Source organism: Artemia sp. Qi Xiang Cuo, chromosome 4 (assembly GCF_049724085.1).
Source record: "Artemia sp. Qi Xiang Cuo chromosome 4, ASM4972408v1, whole genome shotgun sequence".
Classification (NCBI taxonomy): Eukaryota; Metazoa; Arthropoda; class Branchiopoda; order Anostraca; family Artemiidae; genus Artemia; species Artemia sp. Qi Xiang Cuo.
Genome location: NC_142797.1, coordinates 88,197,514 through 88,222,643, shown reverse-complemented (window position 1 = coordinate 88,222,643; position 25,130 = coordinate 88,197,514). Strand labels below are relative to the sequence as shown.

Here is a 25,130-nt window from a genome sequence, read left to right as displayed (position 1 = left end):
GGGTCAACGATTCAACTGCTGGAACAACAAAAGAATATGGTTTCTACGTCATCGTTGTGAAGACAATGGGTATTATGATTATAAGCCCACTGATTTTTATTTGGCTCTGACGGAATGTGATTTGACACTTGAGGACACTGTTTGTGAAATTGCTTTAAATAAGCCAATTGAAACAAGTGAATTATATAGAATGAATGAGAATAGTATCAATGACTATTAAAAAAGATATGAAAGGAGTGAAGTTACACTGTATTGTAGAAAATGTGACCCTGACATTGCACTACATCAGGACTAGTATACTGTGAATTCAGATAATTTACTTGCAGTAGCTGTTGTCGAAAAATACCTATGCCTAGTACAAGATAAAATCTAAAGAGCAGAACCGTCATTTTATAATATATATAAACTCTTATCATTTATTAATAAACAGTTTCACATACATTTTTAGAACATTTTGTTCTTAGGGCACTAAAATCAATATTAAATACTCTTGTAAGTATATTTTTCACTAGAAAGTTGTTCAATCGAGGTAAGTCAACTTAGATGTCGAAAAACTGCTATAAGTTATAGCCACGACATCTGAACATTAAAAAGAGTAGTGCATGAAACCCACATGTCTTAGTCGTTAAATCCTGCACTCTTCGTTGATTTTAAATAATGTTTTTCCCACAGCTTTCAATAAAGCTGCTGATGTATGGAATGTATAATTTATACGATAAGTCAGGAGGAGCCAAAAATTCATTATTATTTGACGTTTGAAAGATGCACAGCCAAGGGCCTATCTTCAGAGTTGAAGGGCTGCTATTAACAATGCTAAATGTGTTTTTAGCAATTGATAGTTTTTCAAAGAAGCCCGAAGGTATACAATAGGAGTTGTACTTGGACATATATGGATCCATACTAAATTCGTTGAATGTTTGATTTGTGTTGATCATGCAAAGTCTAGTAGAACACTGCCGTCAAATGTGATTCCCCAATAGGTTTCAAATTGACTCAATGATAATAGCGTGATACTTTCAGTCAAAGCATTCGGCAAATGTACACTTTAAACGTACATTCCCTGCTCGTACTATGCTCATATCCTGAGTCACCGACAAGTCCAAAACAATTACCCTATGATTTTTTGAAAACATTGAATCGGTTATTCTATTTTCAAATAGTTGAGAGTCATGATCTAGGGATTGCATGGTCAACTCGTACAGAGTTCTATAGGAGTTTTTGTCAAATGATAGAGTGTATAGTAGAATACCATTCAATTTGCACACAAGGCTAGATAGACCAAACAAATTGAAATCATGAGGGGATTCAGTCCAGGATCCAACGGCACTATCACTCTTCACAAAGGCCAAAGCCAATTTTCATGGGATGTCCCCATTGATAAATGATGAATCGCTATAGCTACGAGAGCCGGTGGCAATGTGACGTTGATTGGTGATCGTATGCGGGACAAGAAGTTTAATGTTGTTACCAATGGCTCTTTGCTTTTCCACTGCAAATGCAACAGAGCTCATAACTTGTTGTTTTCGGACGTGGAGAATTGCCGATGTGATGATGACATTTGCATCGGGTGCTGCAGGAAGTGTTTTTCTCAAAATGAAATTCAATGGTGCCATCTGTAACTTTATGTCAATCTTGAAATTTGGGGGGTAACCAATAGGATGTATTGAATATCTCATGATTTAATTTTCCAACCAGATAATACTCCTGGGTCACTGCAGTAGTCAATTTGCCGTCATTTTCAACGCCTGATCGATATTCATAAGCCATTGATTGTCCGCTCAACTCCTTTTATTCCTTTGGTGTAATCATCATAAATTGTACGTAGCTTGCATAGTTGGATAAGTTATTGCTATTGCTCACTAATATTCCATTAATAAATACATTAATTTGTTTGGACAGATTGTGTAGCATCCATTTCTCATAGGAGAGACCATCGGCAGCATTTGGTTTCGTATAATCTGAAATTTTCTTCACAGCAACATTTAAATCAATAAATATTGATGAAAAATCAATGAAATAGTCTTCATTGGAAAATATCTGAAATCGTATATTTTCCGAGAGGAGCTTTTCGGGGTGAAATTGGTCATAATAACCATACTTGACACTGACAGCAACATTTTTAGAACTGAACAGATTCAATAAGCATCTGATTAATGCGTTTGATTTCATGTCAGGAATATTAGGCATCTTAACAGAAGAAATATCTTTTTGATCTAACAATCTTTTTTTCCTTTTCTTCCTCTGCTTATTGCTCTTCCCTGGTTAATTCATCTATATGCTTGTTAATGTCCATGACGTCCGGCCTGGGAGGAGAATGATAATTGGATGATGCGCACGCATCGTTTTTAATCGCTTCCCATTATGCTGAGATTTTAATTTCTCACCAATGGCTATTGCTGAACATCTAATATTTTCCTTAATAATTTCTTTGAAGTTCCTGCCCAACCCCCAATACGGTAGTGTTGAGCCAGGAAAATCTGATGCAGCTGGTACAATATATTGTCTGGAAAGGGGTAGTGCAGAACGAGATAGCCTAGCAAACCAGCTACCAAAACCATGGCCAGACATTATAGTACGTCCCTTTTAGTAGTCCAATACATTGCCTATTTGATGTGGACTCAGAGAATCAACATGACGATTGATATCGGGACACTCAAATGGACTTCTTCTATTGTTCTTTTTAGGTGGTGCTACTGTCGCCAACAATGGATGAAAAATGATATGTAAATACAGTTATGTCTTGTTTTATTGCTAGAAGGTCACCCAATTCACTTTTTTGTGTTAACTGACAGAGTTACAGATACGAAGTGTTTACAGGAAGATACAGAAGATGCTTTATTTTATAGTGAAGTTCATGAGTTGTTTTTCGTTCAAGAACACGTAGGAGGGAGATATTTGAATTACCGACTCTCGATGTTTCCACAAAGGAAGCATAGAAAAATATTCAAAAACTCGAGATGAAACCAGGTGGATAATCAACAAAAATGACTTGATCCTACCTGTAAACAATGCTAGCATTCTTACCATTGACCATATTCTGTTTAAAGTCAAGAAATTCTCTCAGATTGCCATTTAGAATAATTATTTCAGTGTCAACAGGTGAGATAATATAAATCCTATCGTGTTCTAATGAATAATTAAAATGTAGTGTACCATTCCTACGATATGAGATTTTTCTATTGATTGTATAACACAAATTTGTCATATAGTCGTATTCAATACATTTCGATTTGGCATGAGGATATTCGCTAAATTTAAGTGCTTCAACCCTTTCATAGTCGACAAAGAGCGTCCAATCGAATGGTATAACTTTTAAATCATGCACAAGAGCCTTTTTCAGGATGTCATGGATAGTTTTGAGAATAGGGTCGAAAGGATTCAGTTCATGCGGATCCTCAATTTCTATGGCGGGGGGACAGTTTCTTCCGAAAATCACTTGTTGTATTTAACCTGTTCTAGAGAGGATCAGACAAGTTGTACATAAGATTTTCAGAGAAATCATTGGGCAATGTTAATATCTTCAACATCGGTTCAAAAATCCAAACCAGAGTTGTGTCTTAAGCACCAAACTAGTAGCTGTTTCATATCCCTGTGAGCACGAGTCTTTAATATCTTTTGAATTGCATAGATTTACCGATTATTTTCAGCTTTCTATTGTTCATAGTAATAAAAGCCACAGAAAGTCTTTTCAGCTTTGGTATCGCGCAAACGATAAGTTATGGATTTAGTTTTTATGATTTTTTTCACCTTAAAAAGTTCTTTGGACAGAAAGCGATTCCAATATTCCAAAATGTTAGTAATCCTTTTAGATCAAACATTATCACCAACAACAAAATCATTTTTCTTCTTGACAATCGTTTCATTGGAATATTGTTTAAGACAAGTATCAATTGTATCATATTCAGAATGATGACCTTCCGTTGGGTTTGAATTGGACAATGATCGATGAGGTCGTTTATTATAAATCAACATGATTTATCTAAATCAAGAATAAAAAACAATGTATTTTTCAATATTAAATATCTTGAAAGTAAAAGTCGAATAGTTCTTATCATCTGCTTGACCAATGCAGCCTTTATAGGACTGTGACCATGATAGAGCAATTTACTATATTTCACTGGTACTTTTGCAACATGGGGGTTAACAAATTTGCTGACACAATACTTCGGAATTTTTTTGTACGAATCCTGTTCGACAGTACCTTTAATGCCCTGATCAGTTTCACCACCTTTTTTTCACTGCCGTACAGTTGTTAGTGTATAACAACTATTAGCACTGATCTTAAGTAGAATATACATTGATGGGGTATTATGCAATTGTTGAATTTCACATAAAGTCAGGAGATCTGCTTGAACTTTATGCCGTGGAAAAAAGGATACAGTTTTTTAATAATGATTCGCACGAAGTCTGGGATATCTATGCTGTATGTAAAGTGATTAATTTTGGATATAGTTTAGCACACTTTTAGTGTGAAGATCATTGACTTTGGAAAGAGTGGTGGAGGAATTTAAAATCCTGACCTCACCCATATTTTCCTAGACACCTTTCAGAACTTCAACCATTTTAACATAAACACGGAGTTTAACGCCCACTAACCGTTTACATAAGAACTGTGGAGGCTGGTGATAACAGGATAAGATTTCACTTTTTTCTCGCCACCATTGTCAAGTTTCCATTGTCAAGATGTGCTAGTATTTTCCAACATTGATATAAAATCTTCTTCTTCTTCTTCTTCATGTTCATATTCTAATTTTGTCGATGATGATCATGATGATGATGCATTCTCATTCAATTTTTTTAGAATTTTTCTATTGGTAATAAGACTTTTGGGGAAGTTTAATGTATTTAAAAAGTTGTATAGATGAGCGTCAAATGATAATAGTTCTTTACGATTTGTAACCATGTCATATGTTATATCAAGTTGATTATAGCACGTGCCCTGACTCATAATCTCTTCCCCATTGTTACCAAGTTGGACATGATCTCGACCACTTTCCAAGAGATGGGCTAGGAGTCGTTTTCTTTTTCCCCGATATTTGTGAGGCATATTAAATACGGATTCCGATACAAACTTATCTAGATCTTCCTTCTTTAGTTCTGTTCCAGCAGCAGCAGCAGACTCCTGAGGAGATGATTCTTTTTTGTGACCAATACTAGTGGTCTTCGACTGATAGGGCTTTTGTTTATCCACTCTGCGAAATACATCATGAAGTAATAGCATTTTTTTATCATCCTCAATATTCTTGTTGTCAAGGAATTTACTCAGATTTTTCTCAAAGTGTTCCACGGGTGAGAGAACGAGTTCTATTGGAGTCAATTCATAGGGTTTTGCCATTCTCTCTTTAGAGAAAACTGTTTACAAGTCCTGCAATTATTGGCAGTAAAAATGTGAAAAAGCTACCGCCCACCTGAAGAAGACGTTTCTTTTTAAAATTCTTTCCTTTCTTTTTAGAGGCCAATTTACGTACAATGGAACGATTTTCCTTTGCCTGTTGCTTAACTATTTTTGACAGTTGAACATTACCCTCGGTCAAATTTAAACAGAATTCAGATATTAGATTAATGAAATCATAGTCAATACCATGTTTGAGAATTGCTTTCCTAAGCGAGGGTTTGAAAGTGCTTAGAACTGAAAACGATGACTGTTTTAATGTAGTTTCTTTAGTGTCATGATACCAACTAATAGGTCTTTTTATTGTTGACGGGGAGATATACTGTAATTTCATTGTCAAAAATATCTGTGACTACACGCAGATCCTAGGGTGTATTTTGATTAAGATCCAATAGGATATAGCCGTAGGGTTTATTAGTTGCCTGATTGTATGCTGCGATCAGAAATTTAGGGGCGCCGGGGTATATCTGTTTATAGAGAGTTATTAGCGAGCTAGAATCACGAACAACTCAGTAGATGGTATAGTAGGTGCAGTTCAATGCAAGTATTCGCATACATTTGCTCTGATGAAAGAGATTGTGTAGAGCCAGAGTAACGGAAATCTGTTCATGATGAGAGCGAACAGTGAACAGTTGTAGCATTTCTTGGGACCATTGTTCAATAGATTCTGCCAGATCGTCAATAATCAGCCAAGAGTTTGGTTCAATAATGCTGAAAACATCAAGTCCCTGTATGAAGTGTATCTGCACCAATCCCGTCGTGGCAATTGCTTTCATTTTGTCGCATGACCCCTGCCGAATACTGTAACAATAGATGATGTTTTCAGCTTTTCCATAAACATTGTATCGCAATTTTCAATCGTTTTTGTTAAGAGTGTTATTTTGTCTGACATTAAGGGCCCGCATATAAACAATCTTGATAGTGTTTTAAATTGATACATGTTCCCTTCAACAGTTCACCTAGACAACTAACTGTAGACTATGGCTGTCTAATGAGTAAATAATTTCCCTATTACTACTAGTCCGTTCAAGAATAATAGTGAGAAGAAGACGAATAAAGAATCATATTTTCTTTTATTATACCCATAAAAAAAAGTAACAACACTTAAAAAATACTACATTGAAAAAAGCACATTAAACATGGAAAAATACACTTTTTTTTTTTATAATAAAAAATACAACATTTACATATGCACTAGAAAAAAACACTTAAATAAATACACTTTTGTTTTTTTTTCTTTTATTTATAAGAAATACAACATTTATTAGAATAATGCACTTGAAATAATAACACTTTTATTTAGAGCATTTTAAATGGGGTCCCCCCGAGGGCGGCCGCTGCGGCGGCCGCGGGGCCCACTGCAGTGGGCCGGGAAGTGCCGCGGGAAAAGCCGCGGGCCGGGAAGCGGGGGCCCGCTGCGGCGGGCCGGGGCCAGGGCATTAAATAGTGGAAATTGATCTGCCTTGCACACACATTAAAAATTGTTTCTGATAAAGAGAAAAGAATTTAAAAAGCATCTCATTACCCAAAAAACCCTCCCACCCAATTCATACTTTTTTTAAATAAATTTAAGTTAATTTTTCTAGACCGAGTTGTTTTCTGTACTCTATACATTCAACTCGGTCTGAAATTAAATAATGACCGTGTAATAGTACCTTCACACCATCCTCAAGTACATAGACTTTGTCCGATATGGCAGACATGGCCTTTTTGTCAACTCTAACTGTGTAGTTTTTAAATTGTAAAGAGCAAATCGCTATGACTTTCGCTCTTGGCACGAAATTATGTTCCAGAAAGTTTCCATAGACACTCATGTCGAAATTATTTTTTACAAAGTGGGTGGGTAACATCTTGCACATCTGCTTGATATCCTTATTGTGCGTTTTCATCAAGTTCACCTTCGCCCCAGGAAACACACTACTGGATATCAGATCGCTACCCATTTCAGATTTTAGCATTAAAAATTGACTTGGGGCCTGGCGTTTCACTAGCTCTGGGTAGAGGGATTCGTCCCAATTAGTGTAGTCCATTCGTTAGCTAATGTACTCGCCATTTTCCAAATCATTCAATAGATTTTAAGTTTTGCCTTTTAACAGGAGTGAATCAATGTCCCCGTAATACACTTGAACTTGTCCCTCAATCGGCCACTGTACCTTGCATACATTATAATAAAATGACAACATAAGTTTCTTGGATATTTCAGTTATTGCACTCCCCCCTGAAATATTTTTATTTAAAACAATGTTTCTTTTCTTGCGGTGTAGGAGTACCATATCAGAGTTTATGATTGTGAATGATATGAAGTTTGGATCTGTAAGGATTCGAGCACAATCTTTAGGGTTGGTTACAATGTCGCATCGCCTTCTGCTTCGTACGCTCTGGCGATTTTTACCGAAAGCTGATTTCAAAATGTGTTTATAGACTTCTTTTTCAACTTTCGTTTTTGCTTGTGAACGTTTACTAACAAAAGTTTCAATAAATGTTTTCATGTATGGCTTTTGATCAATTTGGAGGGCACTATGTATCTTTGTGACTTTGAAACCATTAGACACCATCCACCTCAACAGCACATGATGAACAACGATATTCTGTTTCGGGTTAAGGTAAGCAATAAGTTTTTGCTTTCAAGATACCCAGTGCATACTCCCGTCCTCTATTAAAGATAAATTATAGGGGCTCAGAGAGTCCCTACCCACCGGTCTATTTATGCACGGAAAAACAAAGTCTTTTACCGAGTCATGGTTTTCCATGGGTATATCACCGTCAATTTAAAAAAAAAACCATCCCTCTGCCCCATTCTGCTCAACACTAGCAATGTTGGGGAAATTCGAAGCACACGGATTTTCAAGCCATTTATAATTGCCAATCGGCAAACAGTAGTGAGAAATTGCCAATGGGTAAAGAGACTTCAACTCCAAAAAAACCGCGTCCGACTTTTCATCGGTGTGCTGTCCGGTTGGATCAATTTTCATGATACGATCCCCGTGAAAAACATACCCACCCCTCATTGATCTCTCTACAAACAGATGCTGATCCATATCGGCGATCAGACCTATTTCTTCTTTGCTGATTTTAAGTATCAAGTCCATCACCAGATGGGGTGTGGAAAAATAATAACCGAAATCCAACCCAAATTCCCCAGAGATTTTATCCGTACTTTTGCACATAATGTCCAGAAGAGTGAGTACGTCACTGGCCAAGTAAAGTTTACAATAATCCCACCCATTTTTACATCCGCCCTTTGCCCAAACCCTCTTAGCAAATTCGTAGTCGCTAGTGGTGCACTCACTCTCAGTAAGAGAATTGTAAAAGGCTTCAATGGGCGGTAATGACACCTCACTCTAGCCTTGAGCCAGAGTTGTAATAATAATATGGATATATACCCTTACACGTTAATAAATCATACATTTGATCATCGGGGAAGTGCTGTTTGAGGAGGGGGAAGCTATCAAAACTGTCACTTTTCTGTACCTGAATCAATTGACTTAAAGATTTGGGGAAGAAGCTGAAAGAGTCTAAAAGACGGATTTTATTCAGGCACGTGCTACCCTTGTCAACTGTTTTCCACATTAATTCTAGCAGCAGTAGCTTCTCCGATGATTTGGGTATGATATTATATGAAAAAAAACCACCAACCCATGCGTCATCTACAACTCCACCCTTAGCAATGCGGGCCAACGCCGGTAGAACAAACTTTAAGTCGTAATTGGAATTGTGTATAAAAACAGGTACGAAATATTGTTGTCTAACGTTTAAATTGCACGACTGATGTGCTACTCTTCTAAAGTTACTCCCTCCCAATGTAATTTCCTGCCACAAATGATCATGATCGATCACCTTCCTCTTCCTCCCATTCCCAACACCATCATCAAATTCCCCCTTGCAAACGCAACACATTTTACGATTTTTAATGACCGCTTTGTCATCTGGTGATGGGAGGATAGGAAAGCTGGTGTAAGAAAGGCGTGAAATTGCACCGTTCGCTGTGTTGATTAAAATGACCAATGCCGAGCAAAGAAAGTCTTCACGATCACCCAGCATCTCAACTACATCCATCACTTGCTTGGTATAATTGGAATCTCGTTACGCGTGAGCGTAAGAGACCCCTATGGCTTCATGTATTTTAATACGATTTGGATTTGACGGATCGTACAGGTCTTTCAGTTGCGCTTCGCAGACCAAACCGATTTCATTGCTCTACAGGAGCGTTTTTTGGAAAATTTTAAAATGTAAAATCGCTCTATCTCCACTTACCGTCTCCACATCCTGGTATCCATGACGTTTACAGTGTTTCCTGTGATGCTTTAACTTTAAATCAAAGCGAAATCTTGTGAGGCATGTTGAACAATAATAGCGTGCCTCATATGTCTTGCCCTCCTCCAAATCCCTGCTAATACCGGTAATTGGATTAAAATGACCAATTGAAGTAAGGACTGTGGGTTCAGTGTATAGAAGCCACACCAAATGTTCTACTGATTCAATTGAAGGAGCCCGCACTGGAAATAATACCCCCTTCTTATCGGAACGGTGACCCTCCTCAAATTCAGTTTCATACTGTAATACCGTGACACCAATCTTTAAATGTGCATTAGCCCGCTCAAAAATATCTATTCCTTTTAGTGTCACGGGAAATTGACCAATTAAACAATTAAAATCTACTTTGGTGAACTTTGAACCCTCCCAACCATTAACTGCCAATTTTATACAACTTTTTCTTAGTGGCATCGTTTTGAAGAGGTCTATATGCTGCAATTAAAAATGAATACTTAAAACACTGTAGCCTCGTATCGAAACAGATTCGTTGTATCCCCTTACATCACTCTAAATCTGAATGATATTTTCATTCAATACCCCTTGGCCCACTCCCCCCTATTACAATAAAATACTTTTTTAATATACAAATATTAACATTTAAACTTTCAATAAATATAACCCCCTCGTTATAATTTTCCCACTTACTTTGAATACTATTAGCCCAATTAAGAAAAACCTCCCTATAATTTGATAAATGCGGGTGAATTGCCAACATCTCTGTCTGCAGGTATTTCGAATACATCTCACCCGCATTTTCATTTAAAAAAAATATTTTTAGTGCTATTGATGCTTTTAAACTGACCCCCCCCCCCACCCCCATCTGTTGTTCAAGAATGGCTTGAATATTATTATTATATAAATGTGTAATGGCCAAGGGATCTGTTATTATATCCCCCGACACTAGAGAGTTAAAGGGGTCACCGAATTTGGCGCTGTAGACCTTTGTGTGGTGCAAGGCAGAGTTGGAAAAAAAATCTGGAAGAGGGGGTACTTGTGTTGTTGCTGTTTTACTACTACTACTACTACTACTACCACTAGGTGTAACATTACGTGGAATGGTGGGGTGGGGGGTGACATAGAATTGTCAATAGCACCACCCCCAGTCTGTTCAATTGCAATGGATGGAGATTGCATGAAGTCCCCTAGGCTAGTTAGCATGTCTTCCAGTGTGTTTGGGGACAGCTGATCGAGCCAGCCTGTATTGTCCTGTGATGGAGTTTCTATATGAGGACCCGGTTCAAATGCACTACTAGCATCGCCTAAATGCTCCCGCACGAATATATCTGTCCATTCCGAGTCCTCCATCATGTCAATGTTACAAGTTAAATCTTCTAGGCTGGCCATGTCCCCAAAACAATCATTAAGGAAACCCCTATGCCACTCCATATTGCCTAGAACTAATTAAGGTTCGTTTCTAAACTCCTTTGGTGGTGATAGAATCGGTTCAGTTCCACTAAAATGGGTGTTTCATGATCCAGTGGCACTGCTATTTCATTAATCTATAAAAAAGGGCTTATTTTTTTATGTGAAATAACCATTATTTTTATAAAGTTAATGAACTATGTTATTTTTTCATTATCATTGTCCCACAACCTGAATAATTAAAAGAAACAAAGTTACATAATTATTTATAAGTCAATTGCGTACGTCGACACTAATTCATCCTTCATGATCTATTTTCATATGCGAAATTGCAAATGTCCTATATTTTTTTTTAGTGCTTTCAAAAGAGCTATCTATTCTAATTAAATGGCCTTTGTGATTCAGGGGTGTGTGAATTAAAATTTTTTATTAACTTTTAACGTAAAGAGCGTGGTATTGACTAAGGGGAAACCCCATCATATACGTAATAACATATACGTAATAAAAAAAACAACAAAAAAAAGCGATACGGCTCAATAGTAAGCAAAACTTTTAAAAACGGAACTTTGATGTTAATAAATGCATCAAAGGAATGGGCTGATAATGCTGACTCTACATATGTAGATTTTATTAAGTTTAGTATAACTCGTCAAAGGCTACGAGTCTGAGAAAATTTAACTGATTTTTAAAGAGGGGGCAAACATCCCTTAAAAGTGAAAAATTTTAATTAAAATCACACCGTCAGATTCAGCGTATCAGAAAACCCTATAACATAGGTTTCAAGCTCATATCTGCAAAAATCTGCAGCTTTGTATTTTTTGCCAGAAGAAAAATATACGAATATAGAACTTCGTTACGTAAGTTAATTTGTAAATTATATCAGATCCAAATTTAGAGACAGCCATTTACCAAAAGAAAAGTAAAATTTTTATACAAATTTTGTTTACTTATTCAATGACGGCGAGCCAAATAAAAGCTGCATTAACTAAAAAACGATCAGAAATTAAATAAAAAAAACTAGTTTTTTTCAACTGAAAGTAAGAAGCAACATTAGAACTTAAAATGAACAGAAATTATTACGTATATGAGGGGGTCCCCCCCCCAAGTCAATACCTCGCACTTTACGCTAGTTTTTTTTTTAGTGCTTTCAAAATAGCTATCTATTCTAATTAAACGGCCTTTGTGATTCAGGGGTGTGTGAATTAAATTTTCTTTTAACTTTTAACGTAAAGAGCGTAGTATTGACTAAGGGGAGAACCCCATCATATACGTAATAACATATACGTAATAAAAAAACCAAAAAAACAAGCAATACGGCTCAATAGTAAGCCAAACTTTTAAAAACGGAACTTTGATGTCAATAAATATATCAAAAGAATGGTCTTATAATGCTGATTCTAAATATATGAATTTTTTTAAGTTTAGTATTACTCATCAAAGGCTACGAGCCTGAGAAAATTTACCTGATTTTTTAAAGAGGGGGGAAACATCCCCTAAAAGTGAAAAAAATTTAATGAAAATCACACCGTCAGATTCAGCGTATCAGAAAAGCCTATAAAATAGGTTTCAAGCTCATACCTGCAAAAATCTGCAACTTTGTATTTTTTACCAGAAGAAAAATATACGAATATAGAAGTTCGTTACGTAAGTTAATTTGTAAATTACATCAGAACCAAATTTAGAGACAGCCATTTACCAAAAGAAAAGTAAAATGTTTATGCAAATTTTTTTTAATTATTCAATGACGGTTAGCAAAAATAAAAGCTGCATTAACTAAAAAACTATCAGAAATTGAATAAAAAAAAAAAGTTTTTTAAACTTAAAGTAAGGAGCTACATTAAAACTTAAAAATAACAGATATTATTCCGTATATGAAATGGGCTGTCCCCTCCTCAACGCCTCGGTCTTTACGCTAAAGTTTGACTTTGTCTCACAACTTTATTTTTTAAAACAATAAAAAACTTTAGCGTAAAGAGCGAGGCGTTAATTAAATAAAAAAAATAAGTTTTTCAACTGAAAGTAAGGAGTAGCATTAAAACTTAAAACGAACAGAAATTATCACGCACATGAGGAGGGTTACACCTCCTCAAAACTTCGCTTTTTTTCACGCTACATTTTTTCGATACTTAAAAAAAAGTTACTTTTTGTTCTAACTGTACCATCCATGTATTTCAAACGTTATTTATAAACAATTAATTAAAAACACTTTGTACAAAATAAGTTTTTTCAAAGAAAAGTAGAAAACTACATTAAACAAAAAAAAGAACGAGAATTAAATCAAATACTCTAAATATCTCATGCATATATGAAGCTGACCGACCTTTAGACAAAAATTTGTAACACACAGAAGGCATCCGCATCTCATTATACGAAATAGACATGCTAATCTGGTTATATCGTGTCGCACATTTTTACAAGTCAATCGCGAAAGAGCATTATTCACCTCAAGCATATAAGGAATTGATTTAATAAATTATTAAAATATTTTCAGAATATCTATTTGCACTCACGTCAAAAATCATCGCTTGGTCCATAGAATCCTCCTCCTTTCCTTCGACAGGAGGAGCGAAGCGAATTACGTCTTGCCTGATTGAATTTGACGACTCTATTATCCCTGTCTCGTCATTGTCTTGGGCTTAATCTAACTTCGTTGGATGAACGTTTTTGTTGTGATGGCCGATCAACAGCATCCTAAAAAAAAAATAAAAATCATTTTCAGTTTTCAAACTATTTAGCTTACGAGAGGGCACTACCCCTTCAATTCCACAGTACCAAACTCCAAAAGTTGACAATTATAGATCTATTTCAATTTTATATACCACGCTTTTAAAACTTATATAGGTAAATTGTTAAATACTTTAAATTATTGAAAAAGGAAGAAGAAGACCCCTAGACGTAGTCTAAAACAATTATATTTCCAATAAGAGCCATTAAACTAAAATAGCACAGTATGATTAGCTACTCAAATTCTTACTTATTAATAATGTAAATGGGGCGCCACCCCTTCTGTGTAACAGTACCTAACAACAAAAGGTTGACAATAACATATCTTTTTCAATTTTATACGCAACACTTTTAAAACTTATATAGCTAAATTGTAAAATACTTAAAACCATTGAAAAAGGAAGAAGAAGATCCCTAGACATAGCCTAAACCAAATATATTTTAATATGACACATGAAAAAAAAAATGACGAGACAGAAATAGATTTGTTTTATTATATTGTAAGAAAATTTACTCACCAGAACTCGCTTAGAACATTCCATATCTTTAACAATATAAATGATCGTAAAATATATATATATAGATATATATATATATATATATATATATATATATATATATATATATATATATATATATATATATATATATATATATATATATATATATATATATATATATATATATATATATATATATATATATATATAGATAGAATGAATGAACTATTCAAACTGTAGAAAATTCTAATTTGAAACTCGATTTTATAGTAAAAAAACTGAATATATTAACACCTAGCCAAGACGCACCGGTTTTTTGACACGGATAATGAACTTACCCTAAAATGCTTGTAGGCCATATATAGATTATGAAGTAGAAATCTGGCCTACATGAATTATGTCAGAAGCCCATCCTTCATAACATGTTATGCAATCACTAGTGAAACCTATATTTCACTGTCCTTGGCAAGTCAATGCACAGGTTAGACTACTTTTTTGCGAAAATCAATGTATATTTTCTTGTCCCTTTTTCAATCTATTACACTTTTGAACATATTCTTGTAGGCGTGAATGTACAGTTTCAATCAATTACACTTTTGAGCATATTCATGTAGGCGTGAATGTAGGTGTGAAAGTATGGTTGAATGTACAGTTGAAATCAGCACTATCATTACTACTCAGGTAAAGTAGGAAAATATCCTGTCTTTTGAATTATAAGTCTCAGAAAAAGGCCAGAGTAAACGAATAACGAAAGGAGCAATAGTTTTTGGGTCTAACAAAATTAAAAATTCGTCACGACTTCATAGAACAAGGTAACAAAAATAAGCGTGTTTCAATGCAGTGTCTGTGTAGAATAAATGTGAACAAGACTTAGAAAGACAATTCTAGCATAAATTTAATTGGTTTGATTATAAGACTCTAGATATGCATAATATATTGACCCCAGCTTATCTATGAAACTATTTTTAGTTATATTTTAGGTTCTGGGACAAATATTTTCTTCAAACTATGGGTTTACCCATGGGAACTCTTTTATCTCCCTATTAGATAAGTTTTTACGTGTATATAACAGCAAATTCCCCATCTGATAGTTTTATATTTAAAAAGTCTTATGGTCCTGTTTTGTTGATGATATGCTGTCTGTCTGGCACTATGGGTATGATTCTCTGAAGAAATTTTGTTGTGCTTTTAAATACTTTTGGTTCCTATCTTCATTTTAAATTGGAGCTAGAATGCTCAGGAAAGATTCCCTCCAGGCTTTTGTGATAAGCTTCGAAATTTTTACTTAAAAATAGTTTTATTTCAAAGAAGAATTAAAGGTTGAACGTTTTTTCAATTCTAGAACAGATAAACTGATCCTTTGCTTGGGAATGGCGTTAACAGAAATCCTGTATTCGTGTTGGCGGTTTTACACTGGAAGAACCCGTCAACAGTTAGAAAAAAGACTACACAAATAGAAGCTTTCAATAAATCAATCTCTAAAATAACACTCTAATAAAAATAAAATTAAGTAAAATTAAATTTAAAGTAAATAAAATAAAGAGAAAAACCCTAAGTTTGACTCTGCTTTGGTTCTCCATTCCTTTATATGTATATATATATATATATATATATATATATATATATATATATATATATATATATATATATATATATATTGTGTGTGTGTGTGTGTGTGTGTGTGTGTGTGTGTGTGTGTGTGTGTGTGTGTGTGTGTGTGTGTGTGTGTGTGTGTGTGTGTGTGTGTGTGTGTGTGTGTGTGTGTGTGTGTGTGTGTGTGTGTGTGTGTGTGTGTGTGTGTGTGTGTGTGTGTGTGTGTGTGTGTGTGTGTGTGTGTGTGTGTGTGTGTGTGTGTGTGTGTGTGTGTGTGTGTGTGTGTGTGTGTGTGTGTGTGTGTGTGTGTGTGTGTGTGTGTGTGTGTGTGTGTGTGTGTGTGTGTGTGTGTGTGTGTGTGTGTGTGTGTGTGTGTGTGTGTGTGTGTGTGTGTGTGTGTGTGTGTGTGTGTGTGTGTGTGTGTGTGTGTGTGTGTGTGTGTGTGTGTGTGTGTGTGTGTGTGTGTGTGTGTGTGTGTGTGTGTGTGTGTGTGTGTGTGTGTGTGTGTGTGTGTGTGTGTGTGTGTGTGTGTGTGTGTGTGTGTGTGTGTGTGTGTGTGTGTGTGTGTGTGTGTGTGTGTGTGTGTGTGTGTGTGTGTGTGTGTGTGTGTGTGTGTGTGTGTGTGTGTGTGTGTGTGTGTGTGTGTGTGTGTGTGTGTGTGTGTGTGTGTGTGTGTGTGTGTGTGTGTGTGTGTGTGTGTGTGTGTGTGTGTGTGTGTGTGTGTGTGTGTGTGTGTGTGTGTGTGTGTGTGTGTGTGTGTGTGTGTGTGTGTGTGTGTGTGTGTGTGTGTGTGTGTGTGTGTGTGTGTGTGTGTGTGTGTGTGTGTGTGTGTGTGTGTGTGTGTGTGTGTGTGTGTGTGTGTGTGTGTGTGTGTGTGTGTGTGTGTGTGTGTGTGTGTGTGTGTGTGTGTGTGTGTGTGTGTGTGTGTGTGTGTGTGTGTGTGTGTGTGTGTGTGTGTGTGTGTGTGTGTGTGTGTGTGTGTGTGTATTAAAACCTAAATTTAAGCAGGGATAAAGAGCTTTTTCTTATAATTCCAATTAATATTAGTTTAATATAAAGAGAATCAACTAGCATTCCTTTTATTTTTAATCAAAATGAATTAACCATATTAAAACAAACCGGGTCAGTATACAGGATATATTAATTGCCAAGGATAGAATTCTTGACCAGTCTAATTTTTGAACGGCCTTTCCCTTGTTTTGAACTAGTTTTTGCTTCAGTGATTGCTCTGTATCTGTATACTTTACTTCAAAAGATTAATTTTTTTTTGTATTTAACTTTTTACCCCTTTCCTCCCCTTTTTTGACTTTAAAAAGTCTACGGAGGACGGAAAAAGAAAAAAGGACGGCTTAGTGGAGGTACTTAGTGGAGGCCAAAAATTTGCTTTGTCTTTTCGTTAGTTTCTTTTTCACGGGCTGAAAACACACTTGTTTTTGGTTTCGAGACTATTTTCACAATACCTCGGATTTCTTTCGTTCTTTTTTGTAAAAATTAATGACCCTTGAGATACGAACTTTTTTTTGTGTTGATGAAAAAAAACACTACTTCAATAAAAATTTGCCTTCAGTAAATTGTAAATGACGCTCTGGCCCTTAGAAGGCTTAAGGGTGTTAGCCCTACTCCTATTTGTGGCAATTCCTGTTCGTTTTAATGTTTAATTAATAATTTATTGTAATTTTTGTGTGTTTTGGGGCTTACTTATTTATGGATATTGATTTCTGTTCGTTATTAGTTTGAATTAGAGTTTAACTTTGTTTATGCGTCTTCGCCTTAGAAAAACTCTTTACTTATCTTTGATTACATCTTTTCCGGAATTATTGTATAATCAATAATTTGTAAATGTTAGTCGTTAAATTTTGCCGTCTGTGCGTATGTTTATTTCAGCTGTCTTCACATACTAACTTTAACTCTAAGCATTTAACTTGGGAATCCAAAAATAAAAATAGCCAGCATTCAGGGAAGTGGATTGAGTTTTCGGTTTCTCATCTTTGTTTGTATATTAGTTCTACTTTAAGGAATAACTTCTTATGACGACGCAGACTGAATAGTCTTTCTTTTTATTACTGCAATTGAGGGACTACTGGTTTTACTTTTTACTGTCTTCGACACTTTTACTTTTACTTTTTACTTTTTACTGGTTTTACTTTGTACTCTTTACTTTTTACAACTTAAAAACTCTCTTAGGAATGTGCCTGCTTCAATCTCCAAAAATAACTCCAAAATATTTACAGCTAGCTCTTCTCTCCAGGTCTAAATTTTGACACGGTGTTGTATATAAGGTTCTGAAAACCTCAAAGTTGCAACAACCATAGGCACCCTGTTTATTATCATAATAAAACTGTGAATCTGACATAAAATATAAAAATAAAGTATAACTATTATGACGGATTTTTATCATAGAAGAAATGCTAAAGTTCAACAGAACATAGTTCAACAGAATGCACCGAACATAGACTGTATAATTGTAGCACAATAATGAAATAATAAAACATAGACATTACATAAAAAAAATGAGATAATATTTAAAGAAAATAAAAAGCCGAATAATAATTAAATGAAAATGTGCAACTGGATCTACGTTTTAAAATTTGGGCGTAATGATTTATACTAAGTGCATCTAAAAGTACTCACAAATCTCATTGCACTTCTCTTTAGGTTTAAGTATTCATCAGAACTTTTATCTTCTAAGTTATCAGACCATTGGACATTGTTCCCCAATAGAAATTGAACTTTGTCCAATCCGTTTTCTACTCCCTGCAAGGTTGTACATACACCGACTTTTGACTTCACGGAGTTTTCTGGACATTCACAAGTCATGTTTGCTTTCGTGCTTTGGACACAGTATCCATTCATTCGTCGACATAACTTTTGGAAATATCTTGGACATTTTGCGAAATTCTTCAAAGAATCTAAAATATGTAGTTATAATTGGTAAATGTTTAGATAAAACTAATAACATTTTTTTTAGCTGAATTGTCTCTATAGATATGCATATTATAATATGACATATTGCTAGTGATCGTCCTTTTTAGCTATTCATCCAGGTCAACATTCTTGATTCATATGGGTAGAGGAAGAATTTAAAAGAAATCGTATTTTCATGAGAGTTGGTAGACAGGGAAGCTTTGAGTAGATAGGGAAAGAGGAGGAGCGTGTGCAGCTGTGTTGGCCTCAGGTGGCTTGATGATGGAGTTATTCAACAGTAGTAGTAGCATTAGACTTAACATATATATATATATATATATATATATATATATATATATATATATATATATATATATATATATAGGCCAGCCTTGCCAGCCTTGAATCGGGGAAATAGTTTTATAATAAAACTGGCATGTTGATATTTCTGGCTACAAAAACGATACAAAAAAGTTATAAGTTAAGAATGAATTTTTATTTCTCCCAGGGTGGCTATATTGAGCCTAAGGTGACGTCATAATACAGAAAAAAAATGCTCACATTGTCTGTGGTTAGAAGACAAGCGACAATAACAAGAAATACAGGCATAGCAGGCCCAGCGTTCAATTTCGAATTCACTGCGGCTTTATTGTCCGTCGAAGGAGATTTTGGGTGAAGTTTTATTTTTTTGAGGTGGGTTTGAATAAAAATGAAATATAGTTATTAATTGAAATGAGGGCTGACAGTTTGCCACTGGGCCAAAGAGAAAAGATTGTCGGGAGGGAAAGGTCAAAGGCTGGTCCTTATTTTTGTCCTATGTCTGTAGGTTTAGATAAGAGTGTATATCACTTGATGTGTGAGTGTGAGGAACTGAGTGATTGGAGACTTGAAGTGTTTGGTAGGGGGGTTTATGATTTTGAGTTGTTGGTGAATGTGTGTGCGGATGAGTGTTTTATGGGTATCAGAAGCTTGGCACGATTCCTTCGTCTCGTGATGAATCATAGAAGTATATTTCTGTAGGATTATGTTAGGTTATGTGCAATTTCTTTGTAATGGTTCTTTGTTTGTTTTTTTCTGCCATGGCCTATGGGCTTTTAGCGCAATTAAATTCTATTCTATTACATTCTATATATAAATATATATATATATATATATATATATATATATATATATATATATATATATATATATATATATATATATATATATATATATATATATATATATATATATATATATATATATATATATATATATATATATATATATATATATATATATATATATATATATATATATATATATATATATATATATATATATATATATATATATATATATATATATATATATATATATATATATATACATATATATATATATATATATATATATATATATATATATATATATATATATATATATATATATATATATATATATATATATATATATATATATATATATATATATATATATATATATATATATTTCGCGTTGTGATGCGCTAAAGATTCATCATTGCGCGTACTCGAAGGCACGTACGAGTTGAGTCTGCGAGTTGTGAAGAGTTGTTTAGCTTGTGTGATTGAAGATGTGTTCCATAAAATCTTTAATTTAGAGTAATGGACTTTTCACTACTGTTAGTATATATTTATACTGTGACTTCAAGTAACATGGCAAATTCCAATGTGAAAATTGTATAAAATCTCAGAGAAATAAAAGCACTTGCTTATATAGTAGAACTCTATGCAAAGCAGGAACCAAATAACTTTAGTGACCATTGTCGTATTCACCATACATACGCCATATTCGTTTGCCTTAAAGGATACACTATTCCTTTTACAGAATTTTAGGGACCCAAGAATCTGTTCGAATTCAATAGAGGAGGAAGGTTCTTAACATATTCTTGATCATTCAAGGAGGCACACTTGTGCCTCTATAAAGAGGCGACCCACCACAATGTTAAGCGATTTCAGGTCCTAGAGGTCGCAGAGAGACAGCGGTAATTGCATTTTGTAGCCCAAAATCAAACTAAGAAACGTGCAAAATTTCATCCTCCTCCGACTTTATCTTCATGGGGTAAACTGGGCCAGAAGTTTCGACCCTCCCACCACAGCCCCCCTTCAAAGTTGTCCGATTGGGCTTAAATTTGGAGGCTAAGCTTTCCTAGGTCTTGGGAACTTATCCTCGAAATTTCAGCTCAATCCGATTACTCCTTCCCTGTTTTCAAAAAACCAAATATAGCCACTTAAAATTCATCATGCCTTTTTTTTTCTTAGCCATGCCTACAGGCCACAGTTGGCAACTGATCCGGGTGAATGAGGACTCATTCGAAGCAGAATTTGACCTGTTAGGGCCTTTTGATATTTTCAGACCGAAAAAATTATCCCCCGAATTTACATTTACGAAAAACCTCGTTTTCCTATAATAGCCCATGTTAATTTTTCCCACCACAACCCCCCTTTAACGTTGTCTGATCGGGCTGAAATTTCGAGGATAAGCTCTCCTGGGGCCTGGGAGCTTATCCTCGAAATTTCAGCTCAATCACTCCTTCCCTGTTTTCCAAAAACCAAATATCAAGTTTCGTGGGAATTTGCTTGCGTCGAAAATAGCTTCCATTTACTAAAAAACAAATACAATTGTGTCTGTTTAGTCCAGCAATTGATACTCTAGACTGTCAGGTGGAAAACCCGGGTTCGATTCACCGTCAGAGCAAATTTTTTATATACTGAATTTAAACTTTAAAAAGAAACTCAGTTTCTTTTTTAAATTATTTGAAAAAAATTACGTTTTCTAAAGAGTTAAAGAGGCTGAGTTACTAGGTCGACCCTTACTAGGTCGACTTTAAACGTACAGGGATTAGGAGGCACAGTTGGGGGGCTGTTAAAGAGGCTGAGTCACAAGTTCGAACCTTAAACGTACAGGGATTAGGAGGCACCCTGTACGACGTGATTTGAGTATTCAGGAATTAAAAGCCTGAACACAAGAATGTTCAAGAGCGGGGGGTTTGGGGGGCGGCAGCCCCCAACTTTAACTCCTGACACGATCAGCTAACAGTTAGTCAAGCAATAATAAGTAATAGACTGTACAAAAACATGCAGAAGTTATTTGAAAAAAACTACGTTTTCTAAAGAGTTAAAGAGGCTGATGTACAAGGTCGAACCTTAAAACGTACAGGGATTAGGAGGCACAGTTGGGAGGCTGCCGCCCCCAAAACCCCCCGCTTTCGCAGCCTTTAAATAAAAAAAAAAGTTTTTTAAACTGAAAGTAAGGAGCGACATTAAATCTTAAAACGAACAGAAATTATTCCGTATATGAAAGGGGCTGTGCCCTCCTCAACGCCTCGCTTTTTTACGCTAAAGTTTTTATTGTTTAAAAAAAAGAGTTGTGAGAAAGTCAAACTTTAGCGTAAAGAGCGAGGCGTTGAGGAGGGCACAGCCCCTTTCATATACGGAATAATTTCTGCTCGTTTTAAGATTTAATGTCGCTCCTTACTTTCAGTTTAAAGAACTTTTTTATTTAAAGGCTGCGAAAGCGAGGGTTTGGGGGCGGCAGCCCCCAACTGTGCCTCCTAATCCCTGTACGTTTTAAGGTTCGACCTTGTAACTCAGCCTCTTTAACTCTTTAGAAAACGTAGTTTTTTTCAAATAATATAAACAAGAGATGATCACGAGAGTGAAAAAAGCAATGGAATAAGCAAATCAAAACTTAGAATGTGCAAGGCAAACCAAAAAGAAAAATACGATGAAAGAGTTCAAAATACAACACAGGTTCAAGTTGGAGACATCGTATATGTTAAAAGTATCACACTTGAGGGGATAAAAACCTTGAAAGTCAAACGGAATGGACTTCTTTGAGTAATAAAAGTGCTTCCGAATAACCTTAGCTATATTTTAAGGCATAGAGAGAGACAGGAAGAAGAGGTCGTTTACCATAACCGAATAAAACGAGATTTTCTTTTCTCAAAACTCTAGAAATCTGAACCGTTAATAGCCGAGAATGTAAGTGATGAAACGGTTGCACCTATAAATTTAAGGTTTTTTAAGGTTTTATTTTTTTCAGGTTTTAGACTTTTCAAAGGATCAAAATACATTGGAGACACTCAAACCGTATTTTGCGTGCTCCTGGTTTGATACCTTAGAGTGAGAAAGGAAACAAGGTCCCAATACCAGCCTCTTGTAGCGATGAGTCCGACGCGAAAGGACAAATGCCGAAACTGCATATTTTTCCTTGAAGTAAATCTGCAATAAAGAAGATTTTTATTCGTCTGGAATGCGGGACGAACAGGGCACTTGAATGCGAAGGACACAGAACTGAAGAGTTGATACAACTACAATATTGGACAAATTAAAAAAAATCCATATTTTATAATCACCGGCAATCCTAATGCAGAAATACCTAAGCAGCAAACATCTAACACATAGCAAAGGCTAAACATAAGTGACGACAAAAGATTCTCTACAGATCCGAGCGTGTCTCATGGCTTAAGAAAGAGTCCCTTAAGATATAAGTCTTAGAGAAAACTACAATATTCAAAAATGACTAAAAATTAACCACCATCTGCAACACAAGTCGCTACAGAATTAAATCAAAATGCATAACGCTAAGAAACTGATAGATTAAAAAGGCTTGATGAAGCTGCAAAAATCAGGTCAAACACAAACCAAAACAATAAGCTTATCTTCACACAATACTTAACGTCAATCATGATCGAAGTCATGATCCATCTCCAAATCTTAATCTATTATATATTTGAAATACGAAGGGCTATACTTCTGGAGTCACGTCAAATACCCAAATTCTTATTGCCTCCAAAAGAACGTAAAGAAATTTTACAGATTATACAATATTCCATTTTAAAGGAGGGGTATTTTGAGTTACTGATAAAAATTTGGCATAAGGACCCAATAATTTGCTACGCTTATTTATTGAAGATCTCTGTTTTTTCTTATCTGCAGTAAACCTACAAGTAACCTTAAAGGAAAAATGGCGACGAAGACCACACTGCCTTTCCATAACAAACAACAAAAGTACGAATAACACAAGGGAAATCTTTTTGTAAGACAGTGGAGATAATTTGAATGAATATTTCAGCCCTATGTCCAAGGGCCGTCCTAAGCAAGACAAAAATATATAAAAGAAAAAAGACTCACAACAACCTGCAAACAATAAAACCAAAAAAGTGGAATTTTTTTTCAAAACAGTACTAGCATCATTACTTCAGCGAAGTTCAACCAGGACTCTTCAACCGAAGTTCAATCGCTGAAGTAATGATGCTAGGACTGTTTTGAAAAAATTTCCACTTTTTTGGTTTTATTGGTCGCATGTTGTTGTGAGTCTTTTTTCTTTTATATATTTTTGTCTTGCTGAGGACGGCCCTTGGACATAGGGCCGAAATGTTCATTCAAATTATCTCCACTGTCTTACAAAAAGATTTCCCTTTTGTTCTTCGTACTTTTGTTGTTTAACCTTAAAGGTTCCTTTATCACAACAGAGGTTATTTTACACAATCTATAAAACTTACCAATATCAAATGCAGGTGCCATTAAGGTTACAATTACACTAATGGAGTTGAATATTGAAGAGCGATGGAGAATGGTTTTGTTATTATTATTTTTCTTTTATATTTTACTTATTTATTATTATTTTTAATTCAGTTGTTTATTTATTTATCTTTGCTTCATATATATAGGTTATAGTTTTTCTATTTTTGGTTTATTTATAATTGTTTTATTTAAGTATTTGAGGTTTAAGTAAACAGTTGAGTTAATAGATAAGTAGTTACGCGGACTTTCGCGCGATCGCAAACCTTCATAGGTTTTCTCAAGCGCGAAAGTGTTGTTTAATTTGTTTATTTGTTTGTGAATGTGGATTAATAAACTTATATGAACTTATATATGAACTAACATCCTCAGTCGAAAATGTGGTATTAGAAAATAAAAGAAGTAGAACAAATGATATTACATAAAATTTGGATTACTATTGTGTTAAAAAAAATGTTATTTTAGACTTAGAGATAATCAAACATGGAATGAAACAAACTACAAAAGAAAATAGCTTGAGTTGCTGTGAAAATATTATTTTCGAAAACAGGCAGTTTATAAGCAGAGGCTAACTTCCAGCATTTTTTGGGGGGCGGGACATTAGGGGGTCCATCTCCTGATAGTCAATTAGCATGGGCAATACCTCAGGGGAAAGAAGTCCTCTAAAACCATCTGTGGGGAAAGGGGTGTTAGAAAACTTGTGAAAAACCTAAGCCTAAATGTATTTAGAGATTTCTGTAAATTCTTATGATTCTGTTCCAAAGCTTCTCCCAATAGTCTAAGGGAAAATTAAGT

At 35.1% G+C, this 25,130-nt stretch overlaps 1 protein-coding gene across 1 annotated transcript in view; it reads right to left on the bottom strand.

Annotated features, from left to right (window-relative positions):
• Positions 1 to 25,130, bottom strand: part of LOC148953596 (uncharacterized) — a 105,215-nt gene that overhangs the window by 69,035 nt on the left and 11,050 nt on the right. Inside the window, exon 2 of the mRNA XM_089087752.1 lies at positions 18,517 to 18,794. Coding sequence (XP_088943878.1) covers positions 18,517 to 18,794 — 278 coding nt within the window. The remainder of the gene's footprint in view (positions 1 to 18,516; positions 18,795 to 25,130) is intronic.